General features: G+C 44.6%; 1 protein-coding gene across 6 annotated transcripts; it reads right to left on the reverse strand.

Moving 5' to 3' along the window:
- Positions 1 to 3,197: 3,197 nt before the first annotated feature.
- On the reverse strand, positions 3,198 to 27,331 carry ZNF671 (zinc finger protein 671). 6 transcript variants are annotated; one of them, XM_059381935.1, is made up of 8 exons: positions 27,067 to 27,331; positions 12,393 to 12,486; positions 11,520 to 11,610; positions 11,354 to 11,399; positions 9,383 to 9,579; positions 6,720 to 6,846; positions 5,837 to 5,959; positions 3,198 to 5,114 (listed from the first exon to the last, which is right to left on the reverse strand). In XM_059381935.1, exons 5-8 carry the CDS (start codon positions 9,530 to 9,532, stop codon positions 3,907 to 3,909), a joined length of 1,608 nt encoding a protein of 535 aa, XP_059237918.1. In that variant the 5' UTR covers positions 9,533 to 9,579; positions 11,354 to 11,399; positions 11,520 to 11,610; positions 12,393 to 12,486; positions 27,067 to 27,331; the 3' UTR covers positions 3,198 to 3,906. The 6 variants fall into 6 exon arrangements, with proteins under 6 accessions (XP_059237918.1, XP_059237919.1, XP_059237920.1 ...); XM_059381936.1 differs by having other exon boundaries at positions 11,516 to 11,610; XM_059381937.1 differs by lacking the exon at positions 12,393 to 12,486.
- Between the last annotated feature and the right edge of the window lie 513 nt (positions 27,332 to 27,844).

Here is a 27,844-nt window from a genome sequence, read left to right on the forward strand (position 1 = left end):
TGCTTTAGTACTTGAAGTTGTCTCAGAATAAAACAGCAGTGAGATACAGACTTCAGCTGTTTAAAGACAGGGGCAGAAATAGTTATGGGGAATCCCACATTCCATCTCCCTACACATCAGTAAAAGCTAAGAAATGGTTATAACCTCTGAGAACTTTGAGAAGAAGGTTCTAAGAAGTCCGAGAAAAGACAGACTCAAACAGAGCATGTGACTGCTATACCAATGTGCTTGATCATTCTGAAGCTTTTATCTCCAAAATATGGTTTTTTCATTCCTGAAAACATTGAGAAATACTGCTGTCAATCAACCAGGGTGCCTGGGTGGCTCAGTGGATGAAGGGTCCAGCTCTGGATTTTGGCTCAAGTCAGTCTGACTTCTGATGCTTGGCACAGAATAAAGCTTTGCATAACTTTCTCTTTGTCTCAGTCTCGTTCCTTTGATAACAGACCCCAATACTCTGATGCTTTTTACTAGAAAAGGGGTGGGGGGGACCGCCAAGGAATCACATTCTTGGCTGACATCCCCTGTTTGTCTTTGATTTGCAATCCACTTAGCATGGACCTATAGACTACAGTTCTCACATTTATTTTCCTTCCTGTTTCTGAGTACATCCCTTATGCATACCCAACCCAGGGATGGCCTGGAAACCAATCTATTAACAAAAATCCTTCCTCACCAGCCTCTGTCATCTTGCTTCCTGTGCACTAAGTAAAAAAAAAAAAAAAATTTTTTTTTTTTTTTAAGTAGGCTCCACACTCAATGTGCGGCTTGAACTCTGAGATCAAGAATCACATGCTTGGGACGCCTGGGTGGCTCAGTTGGTTGGACGACTGCCTTCCACTCAGGTCATGATCCTGGAGTCCCGGGATCGAGTCCCGCATTGGGCTCCCAGCTCCATGGGAGTCTGCTTCTCTCTCTGACCTTCTCGTTCATGCTCTCTCTCACTGTCTCTCTCTCAAGTAAATAAATAAAATCTTTAAAAAAAAAAAAAAAGAGGGGCACCTGGGTGGCTCAGTGGGTTAAGCCTCTGCCTTCGGCTCAGGTCATGATCTCAGGGTCCTGGGATCGAGCCCCACATCGGGCTCTCTCCTTGGCAGGGAGCCTGCTTCCTCCCCTCTCTCTGCTTGCCTCTCTGCCTACTTGTGATCTCTCTCTGTGAAATAAATAAATAACATCTTAAAAAAAAAAAAAAAAGAATCACATGCTCTACCAACTAACCAGGCAGGAGCTCCCTGCTTAGTCACTATTACTTGAATTAGAATCAGGGGTCATATTAAATATCCCATCCTCATCATGAACTGGAAACATTTCACAAGTATTGTACCTGAAAACACTTTAAAGACTCCACAGAACATACTCATGGGAGGTTTTCTTAAAAGCGAAAGATGTAACATACCAAGAGAAGAAAATGCAGGGCCATACTGGGGGTCAAAGTGGATACGCAGTTTCCCGATTTTTATTCACACACTCTTGTGATTCACTCCCAGACTACACCACAAATATGTGAGTGATGAACACTGGCTTCCAGAGTCAGAAGATTCCAGTAGGAGTTTTTATGCCTCTCTGGTAACACAGTCAAACCAAACTATCTAACCATTATGCCAGTTGGAAACCATCAGCAATGGAACTGGGACAAGGTGTGGTCGGGAAATTTTTGGATATTAAACAACACGGCCCCGATCTTAGCATGTGTCTTAGTGGTAAAGACAGATACTCAGAAGTCCCTAGAAATAAACCTGGAACTTTTTAGTCCAATTTTAAACCAATTCTTAGATGAAATAAATGCACACTATATCAGAATGTGGGGAATTCTGCTAACGTAGTAATTACAGGGAAACTTACAAAATGACAGTATTAGGAGTTCTCATATAAATAACATAGTCCACCTTAAGAAAATAGGAAAAAGGCAAATTAAATCCTCCAGGCAACCTTATAATACTCCACTGTCTCTTCTTGCTTTGGGGGTAGTCCTGCCTCAGTGGCAGCATAAACTGGCAACTCAGGAAAGCTGTTTCTATACCAAGAACATTGATTAAGTTGGGAAACCTGGGTGACTCAGTCAGTTGAGCATCTGCCTTCAGCTCAGGTGGGGATTCCAGGGTCCTAGGATCAAGTCCCTCATCAGTCTTCTGGCTCAGCAGGGAACCTGCCTCTCCCTCTGCCTGCCACCCTCCTTGCTTTGTGCTCTGACAAATAAATAAATAAAACCTTAAAAAAAAAAAGAATATTGGATAAGTCACAAAAGCCACATCCCTGGAATCCCAGATCTCCCGTCTCTCAATCCACTTTCCTGCCGCCACAGCAAGAGTTCTGACCTGAAGCATCTATGGCCTAAGGGAATCCACGAAATATTTGGGTTATTTGTCCTGCAAGGGATCTTGGCCAGAGGAGACAGCTCTGGAAGTCCTGAAAATTTCTCTATCTTCTCCTGCTCAGCCACGATACGGGAGTACTATGAGCAGGCGCCTGTTGTGGGGAGCCCTCCCAGGGTGCTGCAACCACTCTGACTCCGTGTTAATCGCGCTTTGTTCCTGTATCCATTATGGCCCCAACCTGGCTCCTGTAGGTCTTCCCACCAGTGACTCCCACCTACTTAATTCTGAACTCGGACTTCTTGCCAGGTACCAGAGGCCAGACTCTTCTTAATAGCGTCTGGGGATATGAAACATTCCATGGGGACAAGGGACCAAACTCACTCTGCTCTCAGATGCAATGGAGGCTGTCACAACCCCCTTCCTACAGTTACTTAGGGACTCACGAATTGAAGACTGCCATGACAGGTCTCCCAAAGCTCCTAAGGCTTTCCTAGAAGACTTTGGGTAGCAACACAAATTAGGTCAAACCTGGTGTGACAGCTTTTCTCTACCATCATCATGTCCTGAGACATGGAAAACTGGGGCCTCCCATAAACTTTATCCTTTCATGTTTGCAGAACACAGGTGTGTCCTCAACACACTCCACACAATGAGAACCCTCCAGATTAAAAGCAGCTCAAAGTGGGGCGCCTGGACGGCTCAGTCAATAAAGTGTCTGCCTTCAGCTCAGGTCATGATCCCAGGATCCTGGGATCGAGCCCCATGTTGGGCTCCCTGCTCAGCGGAAAGCCTGCTTCTCCCTCTCACTCTGCCCCCCCACCACCACACTCAGACCGTCTCTCTCTAATAAATAAATAAAATCTTGAAAAAAATAAAAATAGCTCAAGAATAAGCCCTTTATTATTGCACTCACACATGAGTGATGTGAGGTATGTGCTTCCAGGGCTGAAGGCCGTGAGACTGCACACATCCACAGTGAGCATCACACGAGATGAGAAAGTCCATGAGGATAAATCTTTGCAAGCTACCTGGAAAACCCATCTTGTGTGCTGATTTTTTCCATGCCTAACCCAGACAAAAGTAAGGAAATGAGCCCCCCCATGTACCATGGAGGTTGATCATGACTCCTTCTAGGGACTACGGAGACAGCACAGGTCCGCCTGCCTAAGCATGCTGGAGTGACCGACACGCACCGCAGGACTTGGGCAGATGGTAGTAGTGGGATGGCTTTTAGCACTGACAAAGGGCCTTGACAATTTACAATGCACATACAGGTCCTGATATCACTGATGTATCAGGCACTTACAAGGAGCCTCCCCTGCGCAGAGGTTCATACATGTGAGGTACCACTTCTGAATGACGGCACCCTCACAAAGCCTACTCTCGCAGCTCCTCTCTGACGAGAGCTGCTACACTGAACAAGGAGATGGCACATTCCCTGTACCGCTGAGGCCTTTGTCTGGTGTGGATTTTCCAGGGCTGGATAAAGTTTGGTCCGTAGTAAAGGCTGTCCTAGGTCTGCTGCCAGGAATTTGCAAATGGATAATAAGTTGGGGTAATGGCTAAAGGATTTCCCGCAACTGCTGTGGTATTAAGGCTTTTCTCCAGTATGAATTTTCTGATGGAGAACAAGTGTGTGTTTGCGGATAAACTCTTTCCCGCATTTGCTGCACACGTAGGGCCGTTCTCCAGTATGAACTTTCCAGTGCCGAATGAGATTTGGCCTTTGGGTAAAGGCTTTCCCACATCTGCTGCACTCATAAGGATTCTCTCCAGAGTGAACCTTCTGGTGCTGAATGAGTTTAGAGATGCAGCTAAATGCTTTCCCACATCGGCTACACTCATAATCACTGCTGTGAATTCTCCAGTGTACATTAAGGTGGGAACTTTGGCTAAAGGCCTTCCCACATTCACTGCACTCATAAGGCCTTTCTCCAGTGTGAGTCCTCTGGTGCAAAACAAGTGTGTGTTTGCAGCTGAATTCTTTCCCACATGTACTGCATACATAAGGCCTTGCCCCTGTGTGCACTTCTTGGTGTCTAATGAGGTTGGACTTACTACTAAAGAATTTTCCACAATTTCTGCACTGGTCGAGTCTTTTACCAGTGTGAACTCGCCTGTGTTCAATCAGGCCAGAGACCTGTCTAAAGAATTTCCCACATTCACTGCACTCATAAGGTCTTTCTCCAGTGTGTATGGTCTCGTGTTTAAAAAGGTCACAGCTTTGGCTAAATAATTTCCCACATTTGCTGCACTCATAAGGTCTTTCTCCAGTATGGATTCTCTGGTGCCGAGTAAGTGTGTCTTTGCGGGTGAACAATTTCCCACATTCGAAGCACCTGTGATGCTGCTGTCCAGGGTGAAGGGCTCCCCCAGGCCTCGTCCTCTTGTGGGGCCTCGTCCTAATATGGGAGACCTGGTGCTGAAGAAGGTCTGAGGTGGCTGGAAAGTCCCTTCTACCCTCACTGTGTGTACAGGTCTTCTCTGGCACATGGAATCCGCAGATTTTTGCAGAGCCGCTGTCCTCGTCTCTTCTGAAGGGTTTCTCTGCAGTGTGGTGCTGATGGACGTTTGCCCTGAGCCCAGGAGGCTTCCAACAGGCCCCACCACTGTGTGGTTCCAGCCTGGCTTCCTCCCCCTGGTATTCAGTCAGGTGTAAGATTTCTTTCAATATTGAGCCAGATCCATCCCAGGGATGGAGCTTCAGACCTGCCACCGGAGTCCTGACCGGTGACACTCCTTCTAAAGAAACACTCTGCTCAGGGGACGTGGCCTCATCCTCCACCGCAGACCAACCACCTGGAAGCAGAGAAGTACTGCTGACATGCATGTCACACTTACTGGGAAGGGCGACCCCATTGTTAATATGTATGCGACACATCCGGGAGTACCTCAGTGGGACCGTTTATAGGACAAGAGAGGTGGGGAAGGTTCAGGAAGGGGTTGCAATGCAGAACTGGGTCTCCAAAAGTCATTGAATGAAGGGAGCCTTCTGAGGACAAGGATATGTGGACAGAGTACAGCAAGTGGCTTCCAGTAGGTCTCTGGCTGTGGAGATGGGGAAGTGCTATGCAGAAGGGCACGTGCAAGCCCAGGAAGACCCACTAACAAGTGTGTATCTGGGGCTCAAGGGTTACTTATTTATTTATTTTTCTTTATTTTTTCCTTTTTTTATTTAAAGATTTTTATTTATTTATTTGACAGACAGATCACAAGTAGACAGAGAGGCAGGCAGAGAGAGAGAGAGAGAGAGAGAGAGAGAGAGGAGGAGGCAGGCTCCCTGCTGGGCAGAGGGCCCAATGCGGGGCTTGATCCCAGGACAGGGCCTGGATGCCGGGCATATAGAACACGGCAGGGGCCTAGAAGCAGACAGGAGATAAGCTGCAGTATCAAGAATGGGGAAGGATGGGTAGAAATACGGTGTAGCCAGCAGCCTTGAAGCCCAACACTGGTATGAAAAGTTAGTACTGCTAGTTTTGAATCCAACCTTGATATCATGCCCTTCCCTCGCATCCACTCACCAGGTCCAGGTCCCTTCCAAGTCTTCCTTTCTGTGGCTGGAGCCATATCCACCTGGTCAGCTATCCGAGGATCTGCCCTCTGCTCCAGTGGGGTGACTAAGTGCGATCTGGAATATGTAATTCCTAAGAGAAACAAATGACAGGTGAGCGGACACTACTGGACAGAGCAAGGCATCCTATGATACTCCGTAAGTTAAAAAAAATTATTACCAAAACAAAACAAAAAAACACAACCTTGGCAGTGGGGTGGGGGAGGGCACCTGGGTGGCTCAGTTGGTTGAGTGTCTGACTGGGTTTCAGCTCAGGTCATTATCTCGGGGTCGTGGTATCAAGCCCCATGTTGGGCTCTGCACTCAGCATGGAGTCTGCTTGGGATTCTCTCCCTTTCCTTCTGCCCCTTGCCCCACTCATGCTCTCTCTGTCTGTCTAAAATGAATAAATAAAATCTTTACAAAAAATTTTTTTTTAACCTAGAAGGAGGGTTTTGGAGGAACTGCACAAAGATACCCATAAGTAGTGACTACTTGAGTACCTGTAACTCCTGGTACAATTAAGCTCCAGAAAATGTCCCCTACAGAAAGGAAGCAGAACCTTAGGCATAGCAGTGCCATCATTCTGGACAGATTCACCAGGCCCCCAAAAGGAGCACAACTATGGGATCCATTGGGCAAACCACACCTCATGCCTCTCAACCCTTCACTGCAAGGTTTTGGGACTGGCTCGCTAGGAGATGAGAACACTCCGTACAGCGCAAACCGGGCGCCCACAGCCGCTACTCCAGGAAACCTGGCAAGGAAGCAGAGCTTATGACCTGCCCATGGGAAGGACAGAGCAGACCCTGGAGAAAAAGAAAAAGCAGATGGGATTGGCATGCAGACCTTACCCAGTGAGGCTAAAAGTGCAAAGTTCTCCAGCATCACATCCTGATATAAAAGTCTCTGAGAATCATCAAGGAGCATCCATTCTTCCCGGGAGAAGGACACAAAAACATCCTCAGAGATCACACAGACCTGCAATGACATGGCCAGCACAGTCCAGGAAGTCTCTTGACTGAGTATACCCACTCTGTCTACTCACAACAACGTCATGCTCACCCTCTTCCCCCCATGCCAGCCAATCCCCCCGGGGGACCCTAAATCATGCCAGGACATAAGCCCAGCTCCCTGTTCTCACGGAAGCCCCTGGGAATGGGGTGCAGGACTATCAGTTCCCACTCACTCCTATCGTGCACATCAATTCTCAGACCACACCTCTCACGCAGCTTCTGTTACTCACCACGACTCTTCTCCCCCATACCAGAGACAGCACACCAGACTCCTCACATATCGCTCTGCACACAGTGTGGAGAGAATCCTTGGCAATACCAAGCATTTAACTGGGATCCCATCCTGCCCCAAACCTCCAGTGGTCCCAACTGCCAAAGGAAAGCCCCCAGTCCTGCTTGAAGACCTCCTGATCTGGACCTTCTCTTCAGTCTCAGGCACCCAGGACTATACACATATTTCAGGTACCCTCAGCCTTCTTCCAGTTCTCCACTGCACACTGTTATAGTTTCCTGCAGCTGCTGTGACAAATCATTACCAGCTCTGCAACTTATGTCAACACAAATTTTTCTTCTTACAGTTGTAAAGATTATAAATCCAAAATGGGATTCACCAGGATAAGATCAAGATGTCATCAGGATCGTGTTCCTTCTGGCAGTTCTACAAAAAAATCTTTCTTCATCTTTCCCAATTTCTCAAGACCTTCTGCATTCCTTGACTCCCTGCCCCTTCTTCAACTTCAAAGTCAGCAATTATTATCACTCTGACCTGTTTACTTCCTGAAATCTTCTCTGACTCTATCCTCCTGCAAATACATTGGGCCCAGTGGTAATCTCTTCATGTTGTTAATATACTTAATTTAATCACACACATTAAAATCCCTTTTGCCACATGAGGTAACACAGCCAGAGGTTCAAGGGATTAGACTATGCGTAGCTGGGGTGCCTGGGTGGCTCAGTGGGTTAAAGCCTCTGCTTTCTGCCCAGGTCATGATATCAGGGTCCTAAGATCAAGTCCCGCATCTGGCTCTCTCTGCTCAGCAGAGAGTCTGCATCCCCCCTCCCTCTGCCGACTCTCTGCCCACTTGTGATCTCTCTTTCTCTGCCAAACACATAAATAAAATCTTTAAAAAAAAATGTAAACTAATGTTAAAAAAAAAAAAAAAAGAACGTGGATGGGGTGGGAAGCCATTATTTTATCTATTATACACATGCTGTGCCCTCACAGTCTGACCTTCCTATCCCCAGCTAATCCTCTGAACATCCATTTGACAACTGATGTTGCCCGTTCGGTTGAGGGCTGCAGCATGTTCACAACTTTGAGTCTTCTCTGCCTCCCCCCCACCTCCCACAAAGCACTTTGGTAAACAAAACAGGCCTGAGTAAAGTAACAGAAAATACAACCTGTTCTGCCCCCTTCATAGCAATCACCGACATAGTTCATCAATACTCATCGGAACTACAGGCCTAGTCTTCTTGGATCTCCTGCGGTGTGACCACATATAAATATAGCATTCTTCCAGTTATAAAATAAGCCATGGGGTGAAAAGTATAAGAAGTACAGTCAATAATACTGTAATAATTTTGTACAGTGACTACACTTATCTTGCTGAACATTCATAACGTATTTAACTATTAATTCACTACTGTTAAAATTAACAAGGGAAACCTCACTAAAATGGACTTGGGAGGCGCGGGAAGGGGGCCTTTCAGATGCCTGACCACTCAGCGGCATCTGCAAACACAAGAGGAGACAGACCTTGCACATGGAAACCACTATCCTATACCATAAGGGGGAAAGCCTTTCCTCAACCTCGTCCCAACAGCCAGCCAATGAGAGGATCACAGTTCTCAGCCCAACCAACAAGAGAGGATCACACTCAGCCCAGCCAATGAGAGAGGAGCACAGCTCGCAGCCCAGCCAATGAGAAGCAACTATCCTTCAAACTCCCAGATTACTTCAGCAGCCTTTTTGTAAGAATCTTCCCAGCTTCCCCCTTTCCCCTAAGAAGCGGATTACTCTCCTCTGTTTGGGAGACTTGCAGATGGTTTTGCCATAGTGCACACCTCTGCAACAACCAGCAGAAGTCAAACCACAACCACTGCAACTGACCCGGAGCGACAAGAGCCAGTAGAAAGCGCCATCTTCCCGAAATTCTGTGCCTGCTTCCCATCTGGGCCAGTCAGCTTTCCTACCGCCTTGCCTGCCTCTAAGTCTCAGCCAATGTGATGGTGCCAGCAAGCTCTAAATCAATAGCCTTTGCTTGTTCCCCACTGGGTCGGCTTCTTTTATCTCCACCCCCGCCGCCACCAGCACCCCAGCCCTCCACCATCTTCTACAGTCTGCAGCAGGGGAGCCTGCCGAGCCCACTCCAAGTTCCCATGGCTCCTGTCACCCTCAGAACAGAGGCTGAGCTCACCCTTTTGGCTTCGATCCTGGCCCTCTGCTGTCTCCACCCGAAAGGAATGAGACCTGTGGTGTGTTGAACAGAGCTCAGCCTCACCTCCAAGCGCCTCGACCTGCCTACAATGGGTTTCTGTCTCTGGGTCCTGTTGGGGAATCTCTCCACGTAACTGCTTGTTTGGATTGAGTTCATGTCCTCAGGGCCCACAGACTCAATTCCGTGGACGGAATGAAGGAAGACGAATCCCATCTGGAGGAAGGTGAGCACAGAGCCATGAGTTCAGTCCTTCCTGGAGCCTGTGGATAAAACAGGAGCAGCAGCACAATGGCTGGACATGAAGATGCTAGTGTACCCGTTGGTCAATCTACACCCCTAGAAACCAACATACCACATGGGGCTCTAATAATCTTACAGCGCAGGGGCAAAAAAAGCAGTAGCCAGAATAGCCACCATGATGGCTGCCATTTGGACCTGGACCTTGTCATGATGTCCAAGGTGTGTGAAGACCTCCACTTGTGGTGCAAGTGAACTGTGGGCTGTCTTCCTTGTCTCTTTCATTGTCTCCTCTGCGGTGGGGGTGGGGCTCCAGAGTTTTGTGATCCTTCTCTGGAACCAGGTCACATTCACTGGCTTCACCCTGATGTTCTGAGGCAAGTTCGCTACCTCCTTCCCTGTCTTTCTGAATGTCATCAGTGGTCTTCACATCACAGCATCCCCCATCCCTGGACCCAACCCAGGAAACTTCAGGACCCCCTCCTAAATCTGAGGACATTAGGCTCTACAAGAAAGTGTGCTCAAGACAGGACTTTTCCAGCATGTGACCTCTGGTGGGGGCTGGGGTGGGACAATGACCTTGACACTGCTACCTCTTAACCACTAACCTTTGTGTGCTTGGCCAGCATCAGCCCAATGGCCTTATGCAGCTGACTTGTAGGGCCAGGGGCGGGAAGGGTGCCTCTGTGCCACCAGCTGCACAGGCTTAGCCAAGTTACTAGGATGTTGATTTTAGAAGAAGCAACACATTTTAAAATCCTTTTTTTGAATACTTCTTCCCAGGATGAGAAAAGATTTGGAAGCAGCTTGGATAACTGTGCCCAGGCTGGCAGCACAACTAAGTGCAGTTCACACCTGTTTTGCTGACTGTGTTGGGATAGAGGCTGTAGAGTCCCCTGGGTCTCCTGGGATTGCCCGAAGGGGATCAATCTCAAAGCTAAGCACATCCAATCAGTGCCCGTGACTTTCCTCCACAGCTCAAAGGGCCTCTGTGCACCTTTCCGTGCTATAGCTTTGGTCATGTTAGAGAGGCAGAATTTAGCATTCCCTTGATTTCCTGCACACGGGTTTCACACCATTTGACTTAATCTGAACGCTGCCCTCTGGTGGGGCGGGGGGAGGGTGCTCCATGATCTCTGACTAACCATAGTTCCCAGCAGTCAGTCTCCTCTGCCTGTGGGAATCCTGCCTTAACTCTCTGAGCAAGTCTCCCAGGTTGGCCCACCTGCCTCCCAATACACAGTCCTCTCTGAAAACAAACCAACAAAATAAAACAACAGAGCCACCACGAAGATAACTCCAGAAGTTCTGTTGTGATTGAAGCACAGACAGAAAAAGACCCCTTCTCCTGGGCCATCACTGGCGGGGAGTTGCCACCTCACAAAGCAGAGCCTTCTGGGTATTGTAGTAACCACCACTCTGAGGAGCTCAGGAAGGAAGCCAGGGTCATCAGCAGGTAGAAGTTGAAGGTACCATTTACTGAAAGCCTAAGGTATGCTGAGCCTGCCAGTTGCTCCCAAGCCATATTTTGCACTCCACACCTCCTCTTCAAGTCTCCAGCCGATGGACCATGTCCTAAGCCATGAATGAACGGTCTCTGGCTATTTCAGAGGTTCAGGATTTGTATATCCCAGCCTCACCCTCCTAATCGTTTTTAAAGATTTATTTATTTGTGAAAGAGAAAAAAGAGAGAGAATCCACAAGCAGATTGTCCACTGAGCGTGGAGCCCAACCTGGGGCTCAATCCCAGGACCCTGAGATCATGACCTGAGCGAAAACCAAGAGTCAGACACTTACCCCACTGAGCCACCCAGGTGCGCCTCACGGCTCCTAATTTGGGACTCTGTGATACAAAATAAAAAATGAAGACAAAACTTCCCTGGCAGACCTCTGTGATGATATTTACATGTTCCTCACAAGTAATGCTACATTCTTTAAAATGACAAGAAAAAATAGTACCTACATCTCCGTGATGTTATATGTAAATGAACCTCATCACCACAAAACAGGGCTCTCATGCACCCATGAGGTGGAAATGAATCCAGATTGTCTACCTGCAGAGTTAAAGACAGTATCTATCAAAACCCATACCCATACCCAGACTAACAAGTAGCCTTAACAGGAATGGTTAAAAATTTTACAGGATGGCATAGTGTGTACAATCTGTGACATTCAAAATTATTCCAAGAGAAAAGTTATCAAACATCAGAATGCTGTTATACATTTTGAGTAGCCCACTGCACAAAGGTTATGTTATTCTAAGCAAAGTAGTTCAAGATTTACAATTTAAGAAATATTTTTTCCTTTGGAATAAATGGTAGCTAAAGGAGGACATCATTTAAAATTTTGTAGCACACTTCTTCTAGATCTTATGTTCAAATTCAGAAATGTTGAACTTGAATTATAACCAATCATGTGGTGTTTGGGTTCAAATTGGCAATGCAATCTGGCAGATGGCATCTGACTTCAGGGCCTGAGCTCTAGAGCGAATTAAGAGTACCTCTCTAAGCCTCCATCTCCTCATTGCTGACATGGGGGAAACAATAGCATCTAAAACACAGGGTGGTTGGGGTTCTTGCCTGGGAAACTACAAGCTATCTTTTGGTCATTCTCCCAACACCACTTGAAACCCTTCACATTGGAAGAAAGTAACTCCTGACCACCCACACACACCCCCTTAATCTGCACTAATGATTCAGAAGGTTCTGTGCGCTCATCTCCAGTGGGAACCAGAAACTCACCCCTCAAACCTCTCCAACTGTCCTGAGGTAAACTGGGCCTCAGGGAGTCTCTCTAGTCTATGGATGCTCAGACTGAATTCCTGACCCGCACTCACCAGGTTCCATGTCGAGGAAGTTCATGTCCTTTAATACTGAAGACCCAAGGGAGTACTGTACACTTCCAGGGAGAAAAAGTGAAACCACCAAATTCTATGGAAAATACCACACCATTTATTTAGGACACCTTTAATTTCTCTCAGCAGAAGTGTTTGTAAGTTTCAATAATGAAGTTTTCAGTAATATTCAGACAACTTTGTAGTTTTCAATAAAGTATTTGGAAATGAATATTAATGTTAATGAAAGAAATTAAACATTTGATATTCATTACTAAGAATTTTATTATTTGATGGTATAGAATTGATCTGTAAAATTTTATAATTCAGTTGTGTTCTACACATTGTTGACCACTAGACTAAAGTTCAAATCACATCTGTACCTACCTCCTACATGTGTACTTACAGATTTATGTAAGAGAACCTACACATAGCACTGTTATTCACTTATGCTAGTTATTTTTCTGCACAAATTGATGATTTTTCTTAAGCTGCTAATATGTTAGATAACACTCTTTGTCATCAAAAATTAAAGCAACCTGGCATGACTGGAATACATCACTCTTGGTTATAGTGTACAGTACATTTTATACACTGCTGAATGTTATTAATACAGTCTTACTGCTATTTCTGTCTATATTTGTGAGGTTAGTTCTAGCAAAAACTTCAGATGAATTAGAACTGTCTTTACATTCTACTATGTGTTCGATGAATTCCTAAATTTAAATGTGTATATATTTTCATAGGTCTGATAGCCACTTGGGTTCCCCCTTCCATTGACCACTCGTATTTTGTCCATTTAGATGAGTCTTATTTCTTGCTCTGATTAATACGATTTCTCTGTATGGACTATGTGTTGATCCCTTCACAATGTTAGACATTGGTGATACCCTCTCTCACCTTTTTTCTAAATTCCAGTATAATTAACAAAGTGTTATATTAGTTTCACATGGGCAATCTAGTGATTCACCAATTCTACACATTACTCAGTGATCATCCTAAGGGTACCCCCTTTTTTTTTTTAAGAGATTTTTTATTTTATTTTAAAAAATATTTTATGTATTTGACAGAGAGAGAGGGATCACAAGTAGGCAGAGAGGCAGGAAGGGAAGCAGGCTCCCTGCTGAGCAAAGAGCCCAATGCGGGGCTTGATCCCAGGACCCTGAGATTGTGACCTGAGCCGAAGGCAGAGGCTTTAACCCACCAAGCCACCCAGGTGCCCCCAAGGGTACTCTTAATTCGCTTCAGCTTTTCCACCCATCCCCCACCCACCTCCCATCTGGTAACCACATTTGTTCTCCACATTTAAGGGTCTTGTTTTCAGGGACGCCTGGGTGGCTCAGTTGGTTGGACAACTGCCTTCGGCTCAGGTCATGATCCTGGAGTCCCGGGATCGAGTCCCGCATCGGGCTCCCAGCTCCATGGGGAGTCTGCTTCTCCCTCTGACCTCCTTGCTCATGCTCTTTCTCACTGTCTCTCTCTCAAGTAAATAAATAAAATCTTAAAAAAAAAAAAAAAAAGGGTCTTGTTTTCAGTTTCATTTTTTCTCATGTCTGTTTTTTTTTCCCCTTAAATTCCACATACAGGGGCACCTGGGTGGCTCAGTAGGTTAAGCCTCTGCCTTCGGCTGGAGTCATAACCTCAGGGGCCTGGGATCGAGCCCCACATCAGGCTCTAGTCTCACATCGGGCTCTAGCCCCACACTGGGCTCTCTACTCAGTGGGGAGCCTGCTTCCTCCTTTCTCTCTGCCTGCCTCTCTGCCTACTTGTGATCTGTCGAATAAATAAATAAAATATATATTTTTAAAGATTTTATTTATTTATTTATTTGACAGGCAGAGATTACAAGGAGGCAGAGAGGCAGGCAGAGAGAGAGAGAGAGAGGGAAGCACCAACCCATGCGGGACTCGATCCCAGGACCCGGAGATCATGACCTGAGCCGAAGGCAGTGGCTTAACCCACTGAGCCACTCAGGCGCCCAATATATAAAATATTTTTAAAAAATTCTACATATGGGGGCGCCTGGGTGGCTCAGTGGCTTAAAGCTTCTGCCTTCGGCTCAGGTCTTGATCCCAGGGTCCTAGGATGTAGCCTCGCATCAGGCTTTCTGCTCGGCGGTGAGCCTGCTTCCCTCCCCCTCTCTCTGCCTGCCTCTCTGCCTACTTGTGATTTCTGTCTGTCAAATAAATAAATAAAATATTTAAAAAAATTTTTTTTTAAATTCTACATATGACTGAAATTATATGGTATTTGTTTCTCTGATCAGTATCACTTAGCAGTGGACCCAACCACAATATCCCATGTGGCAAAGTTTCATTCTTTTTTACAGCTGAATAATGTATCCTTTGGGGATATATATATCACTTTCCAGCTTGCATTCTCACCAACAGTGCAGACCAACAGCTGTTGTGTTTTTGAATTTGGCCATTCTGACAGGTGTGATAGCTCACTGTGGTTTTGATTTTCATTTCCCTGACAACTAGTGATTTTGAGATGGGTCTGTTGGCCACTTGGATGTCTTTGGAGAAATGTCTGTTCATGTCTTCTGCCCATTTTTTAACTAAATTATTTGGTTTTTGGTGTTGAGTTGTGTAAGTCCTTTATATATTTTAGATATTAACCCTTTACTGGACATATCATTTTAAAATATTTTCTTCCATTCAGTAGGTGGTCTTTTTGCTTGGTTGTTTTCTTCACTCTGCAAAGACTTTTTATTTGAATGTAGTCCCAATATTTTATTTTTGTTTGTTTCCCTTGCATTAGGAGACCTATCTAGAAAAATGTTGCCATGGTCCGTCAGAGAAATTACTACCTGCGCTTTCTTCCAGAATTTTTATGGTTTTAGGTCTTCCATTTAGGTCTTTCACCCATTTTGAGTTTATTTTTGAGTATGGTGTAAGAAAGTGATCCAGTTTCATTGTTTTCCATACACCTGTCCAGCTTTCCCAACACCATTTATTGAAGAGACTCGCTTTGAGTATCTGTGCTTCCTTTGCTGAAGGCTAATTGACCATATAATGGTGGGTTTATTTCTGAGCTCTCTGTTCTGTTCTACTGATCTATGTGTCTACTTTTCTGCCAGTACCATAATGTTTTGAATACTAGAGCTTTGTAATAGATCTTGAAATCTGAGATTGTGATACCTCTAGTTTTTTTCTTCTTTTTCAAGACTGCTTTGGCTACTCGGGTCTTTTATAGTTCCGCACAAATTTTAGGATTATTTGTTCGAGTTCTGTAAAAATGCTGTTTTGTATTTTAACAGGGATTGCATTAAATGTGTAGATTGCTCTAGGCAATAGGGACATTTTAACAATATTTGCTCTCCCAATTCATGAGCACAGAGTATCTGTCATCTTCACTTTCTTTCAACAGTGTTTTATACTTTTCATAGTGCAGGCCTTTTTCCTCCTTGGTTAAGTATATCCCTAGAAATTTTGTTACTTTTGGTGCAATTATAATTAAGATTGTTTCTTAATTTCTCTTTATGCCACTTCATTATTAGTGTATAAAAGTGTAATGGATATGTATCCTGTGACCTTACTGAATTCATTTATCAATTCTAGCAGTTCTTTGGAGGAGTCTTTTGGGTTTTCTATATAAAGTGTCATATCCTCTGCAAATAGTGAAAGTTTTACTTCTTCCTTAAACAATTTGGCTGCCTTTTATTTTTGTTGTCGGATTGCTTTTTTTAGGACTTCCAGTACAATGCTGAATAAAAGTGGTGACACTGGACATCCCTGTCTTGCTCCTGATCTTAGGGGGAAGCTCCTAGTTTTTCACCATTGAGTATTAGCTGTGGGTTTTCCAAAATGGCCTTTTATCATGTTGAGGTATATTTCCTCTAAAACTACTCTGTTGTAGATTTTTATCAGGAGTGGATGTTTATTTTGTCAAGTACTTTTTCTACATCTATTCAAAGGATTGTGTGGTTTTTATCCTATTTCTTGTTGATATGATGTGATATATGATATGATATATGATAAAGAATCCGCTTGCATCCCAGAAATAAATTCCATTTGATCACAGTGAATGATACTTTTAATGTCTGGTTGGATTCAGTTTGCTAGCATTTTTTTTAAAAGATTTTATTTATTTATTTGACAGAGAGAGATGACAAGCAGACAGAGAGGAAGGCAGAGAGAGAAGAGGAAGCAGGCTCCCTGCTGAGCAGAGAGCCCGATTCGGGGCTCAATCCCAGGACCATGAGATCATGACCTGAGCCGAAGGCAGCGGCTTAACCCACTGAGCCACCCAGGTGCCCCCAGTTTGCTAGCATTTTCTTGAGAATTTCTGCATCTATGTTCAGAAATATTGGCCTGTAGTTCTCTTTTTCTGTAGTGTCTTTATCTGGTCTGAGTACCAGAGTAATACCAGCCTTATAAAATGAATGTGGAAGCTTTCCTTCCTCTCCTATTTTTTTTAATAGTTTAAGAAGAGTAAGTATTAACTCTTCTTTCAGTGTTTGGTAGAACTCACCTGAGAAGCCATCTGGCCCTAGACTTATGTTTGTTGAGAGGTGGTTTTTATTTTTTTCTTTTTAAAGATTTTATTTATCTGACAGAGAAAGAGCACAAGCAGGGGGAGCAGCTGGCAGAGGAAGAGGGAGAAGCAGGCTTCCCAGCTGAGCAAGGAACTTGACATGGGGCCTGATCCTGGGACCCAGGAACATGACCAGAGCCACCCAGGCGCCCCATTGCAAGATTTTTATTATTGATTCAATTTCATTGCTGGTAATCAGTGTGTTCAAATTTTCTATTTCTTCCTGATTCAGTTTTGGGAGGTTATATGGTTCTAGTAATTTATCCATTTCCTCTAGATTGTCCAATTTGTTGACATATGTTTCATAATATTCCTATAATCCTTTGTATTTCTGTGGTGTTGGTTTTTATTTCTTTTACAATTTTGGTTCTATTTGAGTCCTCTTTTTTTTTTTTACATTAGTATGAGTCCTCTTTTTATTTTATTTTTTTTTTTATTTTTTTTTTTTGAGTCCTCTTTTTAATTTAATTTTATTTTTGATGAGTGTGGCTAAAGGTTTATCAGTTCTATTCACCTTTTCAAAGACGTAGCTCCTGGTTTCATTGATTGTTCTGTTTTTAATTTCTATTGTATTCCTGCTCTAATTTTTATCATTTCTTTCTTTCTACTGGTTTGGGGTTTCTTTAGCTCTTTTTCTAGCTCCTTTAGGTGTTAAGGTTAGGTTTGAGATTTTTCACGCTGCTTGAGGTAGGCCTGTATTGCTATAAAATTTCCAATTAGGACAGCTTTTGCTACATCTCAAAGATCTGAGACTGCTGTGTTTTCATTTTCATTTGTCTCCATGTATTTTTTTATTTCTTCTTTGATTTCTTGGTTGACTGATTCATTGTTTAGTAGGATGTTATTTAACCTCCATGTATTCATGTTCTTTTTTTTTTTTTAAGATTTTATTTATTCATCTGAGAGAGACAGAGAGCGCACAAGCAGGGGGAGAAGCAGAGGGAGAAGCAGAGGGAGAGGGAGAAGCCGACTTCCTGCTGAGCTGGGAGCCCATCATGTGGCTCCATCCCAGGATCTTGAGATCGTTACCTGAGCTGAAGGCAGATGCTCAACAATTTGAGCCACCTATCTGTGGCTTTACAGACTTTTTATGTATTTGTGTTCCTGTATTTGTCTTCTTTACAGGTTCTTTCTTGTGGTTTATTTCTAGTTTAATAGCATTGTGGTCAGAAAAGATGCATGGTATGACTTTAATCTTTTGGAATTTGTTGAGACTTGTTTGGTGGCCTAGCTTGATCTATTCTGGGTAACATTCCACATGCAATTGAGAAGAATGTATATTCTGTTGTTTCAGGATGAAACGTTCTGAATATATGTTAGTTACATCTGATCCAAAGCATCATTCAATGTCACTGTTTCCTTGACTTTGTTCAGATGATCTGTCCACTGATGTAATTAGGGTGTTAAAGTCCTCTAATGTTATTATATTACGATTAGTTACTCCTTTATGTTTAACTGCTTTATGTATTTGGGTGTTCACACGTTGGGTTCATAAATAATTAAAATTACTATATCTTGTTGCTGGATTGTTCTAATTATACAGTGCCCTGCTTTGTCTCATTACAGTCTTTGTTTTAAAGCCTATTTTTTCTGACATAAGTATTGGTACCTTAGCTTTCTTTCCATTTCCATGATGAATGCCTTCCCATCCCTTTCCTTTCAACCTGCATGTATTTGGGGTCATAACTGAGCCTCTTGCAGGCAGTGTATACATGGGTCTTACTTTTTTACCCAATCCATCACCTTATTTCTTTTGATTGAAGCATTTGGTCCATTTACATTCACAGTAATTTTTGATAGTTACTGCCATTTTGTTACTTATTTTGTAATTATTTTTGCAATCCTCTGTTCCTTTCTTCCCTTGCTTCCACTCTCATTGTCTTCTGGCTTTTAGTGAAACACAGAGATTTCTCTCCCCTCCCTTTTTTTGCATATCTATTACTGGTTTTTGATTTGTGGTTTCCATTAGGTTTGCATATAATATTTTATCCATATAACACTCTATATTAAGCTGATAGTCACAAGTCTGAACCCATTCTTTTTTAAGATTTATTTATTTTACAGAGAGAGAGAGAGAGAGAGAGAGAGTGTAAGCTAGAGAGAGAACAAAAGCAGGGGGAGTAGGAGAGGGAGAAGTTGGCTTCCCACAGAGCAGGGAGCTTGATGTGGGACTTGATCCCAGAACCCTGGGATCATGACCTGAGCCAAGGGCAGATGCTTAACAACTGAGCCACCAGGCGCCCCTTCCTCCACCCCACATTTTAAGTCTATGGTGCTGTACTTTATATCCTATTGTGAATCTATTTACTGATTTTTATAGCTATATTTAATTGTACTGCTGTTGATCTTCCTACTTTTCTTACTCCTGTTTATAGCTTTTCCTTTCCACTTAGAGTCCCCTTCAACATTTCTTCTAGGGCTGATTTACTGCTCGTGTATTCCTTATGAAGAAAAGTTTCTGTCACGCCCTGCAGTGCGATGTCACTTTTCACCAGAACCTGGTGCTTCAGTAGCGTCTCCTACATGTGTTATGTGCACCCTACTGTTGTAGCTGAGCCCCTTTTGCCTTCAGTTAAGCCACTTGCAATGGCTCTCTCCCCGTTGCTGGCAGGGTTTGGTCCCTGTACTGTTAAAGGGGCAGTGTGGGGCAATCCTGGGTTTGAGTTGAGTCAGACCAGGCATCTGAGTCAGATCCAGGCACCAAACAGCAAGACACTCTGTGTTGTCCTGAGGCTTTCACTGGTGGGTGCAGCCTGCAATCAGCCCAAATGCCTGCCCCCAACCCAGTGCTGGGGCTGCAGTCAAACTCTTGTGTGTGCTTATCTTCCCTTCTCCCCAGGACAGAAGTCACTTTGCAATGGTGCTAGCCCCTGTCCAGACCACCTGCACACTGCCACGCTTGAGGCGCTGCTTCTGATACAGTCCCACAGAAAGCATGTTGGAGGGGAAGGGATGGGACTGCTGGAGAATGCAAGCATGTTAGCAAGGTCTGTGCTGTTCCGCTTGTGGGAGAGGACCCAAAGTCACTTTGGAGAACTGCAGAGCGGGGTCCACAGGAGAACCTGGCACACACGGTACTAGCAGGGTTTTCACTGCTCTGCTGTGGCAGGGGACTTGCAGCCACTTTGGATGGACTCCAGTAAGGCTGGATTACAGAGGGTGGGGCATGCCAATGAAGAGGGTCCATTCTGCAGTGGTCCTGCAGGCGTACATGTTTCTAGCCTAGTGGTGGAGGTGAAGGAAATGGCACGTGACAACTCTTTTATCCTTTGAGAAGTCACCTAAAAATCCCTGCCCCTCAAGCACGTGTTCTGAAACCAGAAAATAAATCTCCTTTCAGTATACATACGGCATTTTTCCAACTGCTGCCTCTATGCTGTATCTCAGTGGAGCTGTTTTTATGCATCTCTTCATGGGCAGGGACTCCATTTCCTATCACCCTTCAAAGCCACCAATTTTTTAAAGGTCCAGGTATTAAGCACCCTGATTTTAAGAACTCAAGAAGTTAAGCCCTTCTGGCTTTCAAAGCTGAATATGATGGGTATTAAGTTTCCCAGTGTGAGTTCCTGGTGCCCTGGGTACCTGGTGTGGGGTCTGCTTCTCTCCATTCTCTGTGCCTGCAGTGTCCCTCCCGTCCACAGATAGTCTTGTGGGTCAGTTTGGTTCCCTGCCCTTCCTACCCTTTTTGATGTGGCCTCTTCTCTACATTTACCTGTGGGGAATCTGTTATCCCAGTCTTTGGATTGTTTTCTGGTTTATTTACACTAAGGTATATATTACCTAAGTATCCATGGGACAAGGTAAGCTCAGGATCCTCCTACTCTGCTATCTTCCACAGAAGAAAAACCTCTTTCAGTGTCTCTTAACTCTTAAATTTTGGCTGTCTGAGCTTTATGAAATAGAAGTCGTCAATTCTAATAGCAATGTTTATCCATATTCCATCTGTCTTATCTTTTCAGCTCTATATTCAAATCACCCTTGCCTGTTTTACAAAACGATGCTCCCAGTTTATTCTCTACTGCTTTCCCTTATGTCTTTACTTTTTGGTAACTTAAGTGTTCTGTAAAATTTCAATATCTGTGTTTTTGCTGTTACAGATAATATATTCTGTATAATTCAATTTTAAACTTACTGAAATTTATTTTATGCCCAGCATTTAGTTTATGCTGGTGAATATTCCATGTGTAGGTGAGAAGAATGTGCATTCTGCTGAAATATGGAGCAATGTTTTATGCGTATCTATTGAATCAAGTTAGCCGATGATATTGGTGGTGTCTTCTATATCCTTACAGTTTTGGGGTCTACTCTATTAATAATTTGGGGGGCTGCTAGCTGGCTCCACTGGTAGACCATGCACCCCTTGATCTCGGGGTTTTGAGTTCAAGCCCCACTTTGGGCATGGAGATTACTTAAAAAAATAATAATAAAATTAAAGGGCACCTGGGTGGCTCAGTCAGTTAAGCCTCTGACTCTTGGTTTCCACTCAGGCCGTGATCTCAGGATCAAGGAATCAAGCCCCAAGTCAGGCTCTGAGCTCAGCTGAGTCTGCCTGAGATTCTCTCTCCCTTTCCCTCTGCCCCTCCCACTTGTGTGTGCTTTCTGTCTCCTTTAGGAAAAAATAAAAATGGAAAAAAATATTTTTAAAGAATTTTTGAAGGCTTATTCTTATGTACAAATACATTTAGCATTCTTACATTTTCTTGATTAAATTTTGGGATCGAGCCCCACATCGGGATCTCTGCTTGGCAGGGAGCCTGCTTCCTCCTCCTCTCTCTCTCTCTGCCTGCCTCTCTGCCTACTTGTGATCTCTGTCGAATAAATAAATAAAATCTTTAAAAAAAAATTTTATCTAATATTTTATTTTATTTTATTTTTTTTTTTTTAAAGATTTATTTATTTGACAGAGAGAAATCACAAGTAGACAGAGAGGCAGCCAGAGAGAGAGAGAGAGGGAAGCAGGCTCCCTGCTGAGCAGAGAGCCCGATGCGGGACTCGATCCCAGGATCCTGAGATCATGACCTGAGCCGAAGGCAGCGGCTTAATCCACTGAGCCACCCAGGCGCCCCTTATCTAATATTTTAAATGTCCTTATGTTATCTTTGGTAATATTACTTTCCCTAAAGTTGACAATTTCTTATATTAATATAATCACTCCAACCCTCTTCTTAGTATTTGTGTCTTACTTCATTCCACTCCTTTTAGCTTTTCTCTATTTTTGTAATGAAGGATCATTTATTACAGACTGCACAGAGTTTGCCTATGCATTTAATATAGTATGACAATCTATTTATAATTCAAATATATAAAATATTTAAAGTAAAAAACTGAAAAGAATTGTGGGTACAAACGTGTAAGTTACTTGCTCTTGCCTATTCTCTCAGAGAGAAATTGGAGAATAACTATATAGGTGATATTAAGAATACAATATTCAGGGGTACCTGGGTGGCTCAGTGGGTTAAATTTCTACTTTCGGCTCAGGTCATGATCTCAGGGTCCTGGGATCGAGCCCTGCATCGGGCTCTCCACTGGGTGAGGAGCCTGCTTCCCCCTCTCCCTCTGCCTCCCTGCTTGTGATTTCTCTCTCCATCAAATAAATAAAAAGGTTTTTTTAAAAAATAGAATATAATATTCAAAAAAAAGAACATAACATTCACAAGATAATCATTTTGGGTTTTTATCACTGAGCATTTAAACACATTCACTAAGGCAAAAATAAAGTCACAACACAGATGAAAAGTTTTCTGAATTCTCTATGAACATAGGTGTATTTACCAGGTCAGTGTGATACTGTGATTCACAAGAAATATATATTTGATCTTTGTCCCTGTTTCTGGCACAGAGCTTCTAAAACCATTGGAATTTCCTAAATGATGAGAGAAAAGATGTCTTTTCTTTTGTTAATGAGGTGACTTTTGGAAGGCATCTAAGTAAGGATGAGGGTTGGTTGCCAAGAGAACCAACCATATGATTGGAGGGTTGGAAGTTTTAGTCTTACCCCTGACCTCTGGAGATCTGAATGGCTGGAGACTGAGTTCAATCAATCATTAACTGCTGAGGATTTAATCAATCATGCCCATATAATGAAACCTCCATAAAACCCCAAAGAGACAGGGTTCAGAGAGCTTCCGGGTTGGTGAACAAGTGGAGATTCAGGGAGAGCAGTGTATCAGGAAAGAGCACAGACGCTCTGTGCCTTTCCACATACCTCACCCTTCATATGGCTATTTTTGAATTATATCCTTTTACAATAAATCATTAATCTATTAAGTAAAATGTTTCCCTGAGTTCTGTGAGCCACTCTAGTAAATTAATCAGACCTGAGATGGCTGGGGGTCATTGGAGCCTCCAGACTACAGCAAGTTGGTCAGAAACAAGAGATGAGAACATGGATGTGTGACTGGTGCCTGAAGGGGGAAGTGCAGTCAGTCTTAGAGGACTAAATCCTTAACCTGTGAGATCTGACAGTATTTTCTGGTAAACAGTGTCAGATTTCAATTGAACTGTAGGATACCAAGGTGGGTCAGAGAATTGGGACTTGGTTTGGGTAAACCCACCCCTACATACTAGAATTGGTGTGGTCATAACCTTTTTATTTTTTTTAATATTGTATTTATTTATTTTTAGAGAAAGCACACAAGCAGGGGGAACAGCAGAATGAGAGGGAGAAGCAGGTTTTCCATTGAGCAGGGAGCATGATATGACACTCCATCCCAGGACCCTGGGATCATGACCTGAGCCCAAGGCAGATGCTTAATCAACTGAGCCACCCAGGTGCTCCTGGTGTGGCCATAATCTTAAGCAGACTTTCACAAATAGGGTTAAATAAGAGAACTGATTTCAGTGAATATTGTCTTAAAAACCCCCTGGAAGGGGGACGCCTGGATAGCTCAGTCAGTTAAGCATCTGTCTTGGGTTCCGGTAATGATGGATTGAGTCCCACACTGGGCTGCCCTTGAAAGTCTAACATTACTTTTCTTCCTGTCATTTCTCTACAGATTTATTGTTCTTTGTTGAAAATGCTACAACAGGGGCACCAGGGTGGCTCAGTGGGTTAAGCCTCTCTGCTCAGTGGGGAGCCTGCTTCCCATCCCCTGCCTCCGCCTACTTGTGATCTCTCTCTCTCTGTGTCAAATAAATAAATAAATAATCTTTTATTTTATTTATTTATTTATTTATTTATTTTTTTAAAGATTTTCTTTATTTATTTGTCAGAGAGAGAGCGAGCGAGAGCAAGCACAGGCAAAGTCAGAGGAAGAAGCAGGCTCCCTGCGGAGCAAGGAGCCCGATGTGGGACTCGATCCCAGGACGCTGGGATCATGACCTGAGCCGAAGGCAGCTGCTTAACCAACTGAGCCACCCAGGCGTCCCATAAATAATTTTTTAAAAGAAAAAAAAAAAAAAAAAAGAAAGAAAATGCTACATCAACTGGAATCCTGAGCCACCATTTTGAGCTACTTTTGATTTAGGTTTCTCCCATCTGTGTTGCACACATCAATAAACTATTTTTCTCTTGTTAATGTGCTTCTTGAGTCCCAGCCAATAATGTATAAACCTGACTTGTACACTGAAACTAACGCATTCTGTGTCAACTATATTTCAATTTAAAGAAAAGGGGGGTGGGAACCTGGGTGGCTCAGTGGGTTGGGCCTCTGCCTTCAGCTTGGATGATGATCTCAGGGTCCTGGGATCGAGTCCCACATCGGGCTCTCTGCTCAGTGGGGAGCCTGCTTCCTCCTCTCTCTCTCTCTCTGTGTACTTGTGATCTCTCTCTGTCGAGTAAATAAATAAAATCTTTACAAAAAAAAAAAAAAAGTCCAAGCTAAGACAGTTACAGGTGGAGTTGTGCCTCCACTATACTCATAAAAATCACATTTAGGCCATGTAAACAGAAACATCTCTTGGGTTGGAACAACTTGTATTAGAGGAATGTTTTGGGGCTTTTTTGGTTTTAATTTTTTTATTGTGTTACATTGGTCACCACACAGTACATTATTAGTTTTGTGGTTTTTTAAAAAGATTTATTTATTTATGTATTTATTTGACAGACGGAGGTTACAAGTAGGCAGAGGCAGGCAGAGAGGGGAGGAAGCGGGCTCCCTGCCGAGTAGAGAGCCCGATGAGGGGCTCGATCCCAGGACCCTGGAATCATGACTTGAGCTGAAGGCAGAGGCTTTAACCCGCTGAGCCACCCAGGTGCCCCACATCATTAATCTTTGATGCAGTGTTCCATGATTCATTGTTTACATATAACATGTAGTGCTCCACGCAATACCTGCCCTCCTTAATATCCCCAACAAGAGGCTAACCCATTCCCCCACCCCCCTCCCCTCTAAAACCCTCGGTTTGTTTCCCAGTATCCATAGTCTCTCATGATTCGTCTCTCCCTCTTATTGCTTCCCCCACTTAGAGGAATGCTTTGGTAGGACTCTCCTGTGAGGCAAGATCCCCCCAATGAGTTTGTCCATGGAAAATTTTAGTAAAAAAACATAAAGAGGCTAAGACAATCTATCATACGGTATTTGAGGTATTTTAAGTCCTTGGCAAGACTGAATGAAGTAGAATCACTGCTAGCACTGGAGGAACTTTTCAATGTGTGTTTGTTTCTCTTAGGACAAGTTGTTCAAAAGTAAAGGTGAGGTCATTAGACTGTAGCAATTTTGCAGCACCCCAACCTTGGTGGGTCACTATCCCAGGCCAGGATCTGAACGCCCAAGAGCCTTCTCTTCATGCAGCCCGACAGAACCTTCTCAAATGCCAGGGCTCCTTCTTTCTGGTGCAAAGTGTCAGGAACGCGCATGTTTCTTCCCCTACTACCCTCACCCCAAGGGACAGTTCCTTCATTTCACACCAGGGACCATTTAAAATAACATACTAAAAGGGCACCTAGCTAGCTCAGTCGGTGGAACTCAGGACTCTTAATCGTGGGGTCCAGGCTTGATCCAAGCTCCAGCCCTATGCTGGGTGTACAGATTAATTTAAAATCTTTAAAAACAAAAATAAAAATAAATAAAATAATATACCTAAGACTGCTACCCCTAAATCTGATCTCCAGGCCCTGGCCTAGTCCAGACCACGATTCTCACCCTGTGGCTATCTGGAAACCCAGCCCATTCTCCCGGAACCCTACACCTTCCATCCCTGGTCCCCATGGGACACGTCTACCCCAAGACATCTCAGAATCAACCATGTCCAAAATTCAATTTATGATCCCTCTGAAACCTCCCTACCTTGCCCTCCTGATTTCCATTTTCACAAGACATTCATGAAAAACAAAAGAACAGCACAAATAAAGACTTGGTTTGGGACGCCTGGGTGGCTCAGTTGGTTAAGCAGCTGCCTTCGGCTCAGGTCATGATCCCAGTGTCCTGGGATTGAGTCCCACATCGGGCTCCTTGCTCCGCAGGGAGCCTGCTTCTCCCTCTGACTCTTCCTTCCACTCTGTCTGCCTGTGCTCGCCCTCGCTCGCTCTCTCTCTGACAAATAAATAAATAAAATCTTTAAAAAAAAAAAAATAAAGACTTGGTTTTACACTCCTCACTATCAATCACACCCACATCTGATGCAGTAACAGCCCGTTGGTTCTATTTTTAAAATCTATCCGGATTCTGACCACTTCCTCCCTCTCTTCTGGCACTACTCTGGTTCACCCACCCTCAGAACATTCTTGGGAGTTCGCTGCACCAGCCCTCTCACCGGTCTCTAAGAATCCACATTCACGCCCCAACCTAATCTGCTTTGCTCTGTGGAAAAACGTGGCTACTTTTTTAGTCCCCAATGACATCAAGTCCTTCTTCTACTCAAAATCCCTACAGCTCCCAGAGTCCTCACAATGAGAATACAACTTCTCAGGAAAGGCGTGCTGCCGCCTCACGCTCCGTCCCCTGAGGGCAGAATCCTCCCGCCTCAGGCCCTCTGCAGCCCCCGCCCCGCCAGCCCCTCAGCCCGGAGCCCGCTCCCGCTCGCAGCCTGCTCCCGCATGAAGCCAGCCGGCGCACACACATGCGCCCCCGCCCACCCCCGACTCCCTGTCCCGGACACCGGGGCCGGGGCCACAGGGCCGCGAGCTGGCACCCCGCGCCAAGGGCCTTCGGGGTAGGGGTGGGGGGCGGCGGGGAGGAACGGGGGGACGAGCGTTTACCTCAGCCGAGTCCCTGGGCGCGGCCGCCGCCATCCGAATCGGTGGACGAAGCGGAGCCCGGAGCGGCCTGGGTCTAGGTCGGGGAAGCAAACAAGTCTTGCCCCAGCCGCGGGGCCACGGTGGGTGGACGTCGCCAACCCCGAGCCTCCGACTAGTCTGTGAAACGGCGACGACCGTTCCACCTCCGGCCTGAACAAGCAATCAAACCCCCCGGCTTGAGCAGATGCTAGCAAAAAGCAACCAAACGCGCGGGGAAGATACCGGAAGTCCCGCCCACCCGCCTTTCGCACATACAGAAACGCCCCTCTCCCGGGCCTTCCTTGGACTGCGGCGCTTAGGTTTTTGGGTAATGTAGTTCTCTATGAGCCAAAGCTCCAGGTTCGTGGCTCTGGGAGGAGGTTCCTGGGAAAGGCGAGGGACCACTGCGAAGGGCGTGGTCAGTGGTACGCCCTATTGCTCCAAGGTGTAGTGGGACTTCTCTGCTGGGCCGGGGCCCGCATCCGGATTTCGTGAAGTATGCTCTGGACCAATCACAGACATGCTTGTAGACACATTATTTCATGTGTTCCCCAGAGCCACAAAATCAAACGGATACACACCACCACTAAATCTTTCTCTGTCCAGTCATATCTGAGAGCTAATAACTATTACCTTGCTGGTTTTTAAATACATATAGAACGGAGCTTTAAGATCAGTTTTGCGAAATTTAGTTCTGGTTAGGGACGCCTAATTCAAGAGCCCCTCGGCGCCAGAGGACACTGGGAAACAGAGGTTCTAG

This window comes from Mustela nigripes, chromosome 17 (assembly GCF_022355385.1).
Source record: "Mustela nigripes isolate SB6536 chromosome 17, MUSNIG.SB6536, whole genome shotgun sequence".
NCBI classification, from domain to species: Eukaryota; Metazoa; Chordata; class Mammalia; order Carnivora; family Mustelidae; genus Mustela; species Mustela nigripes.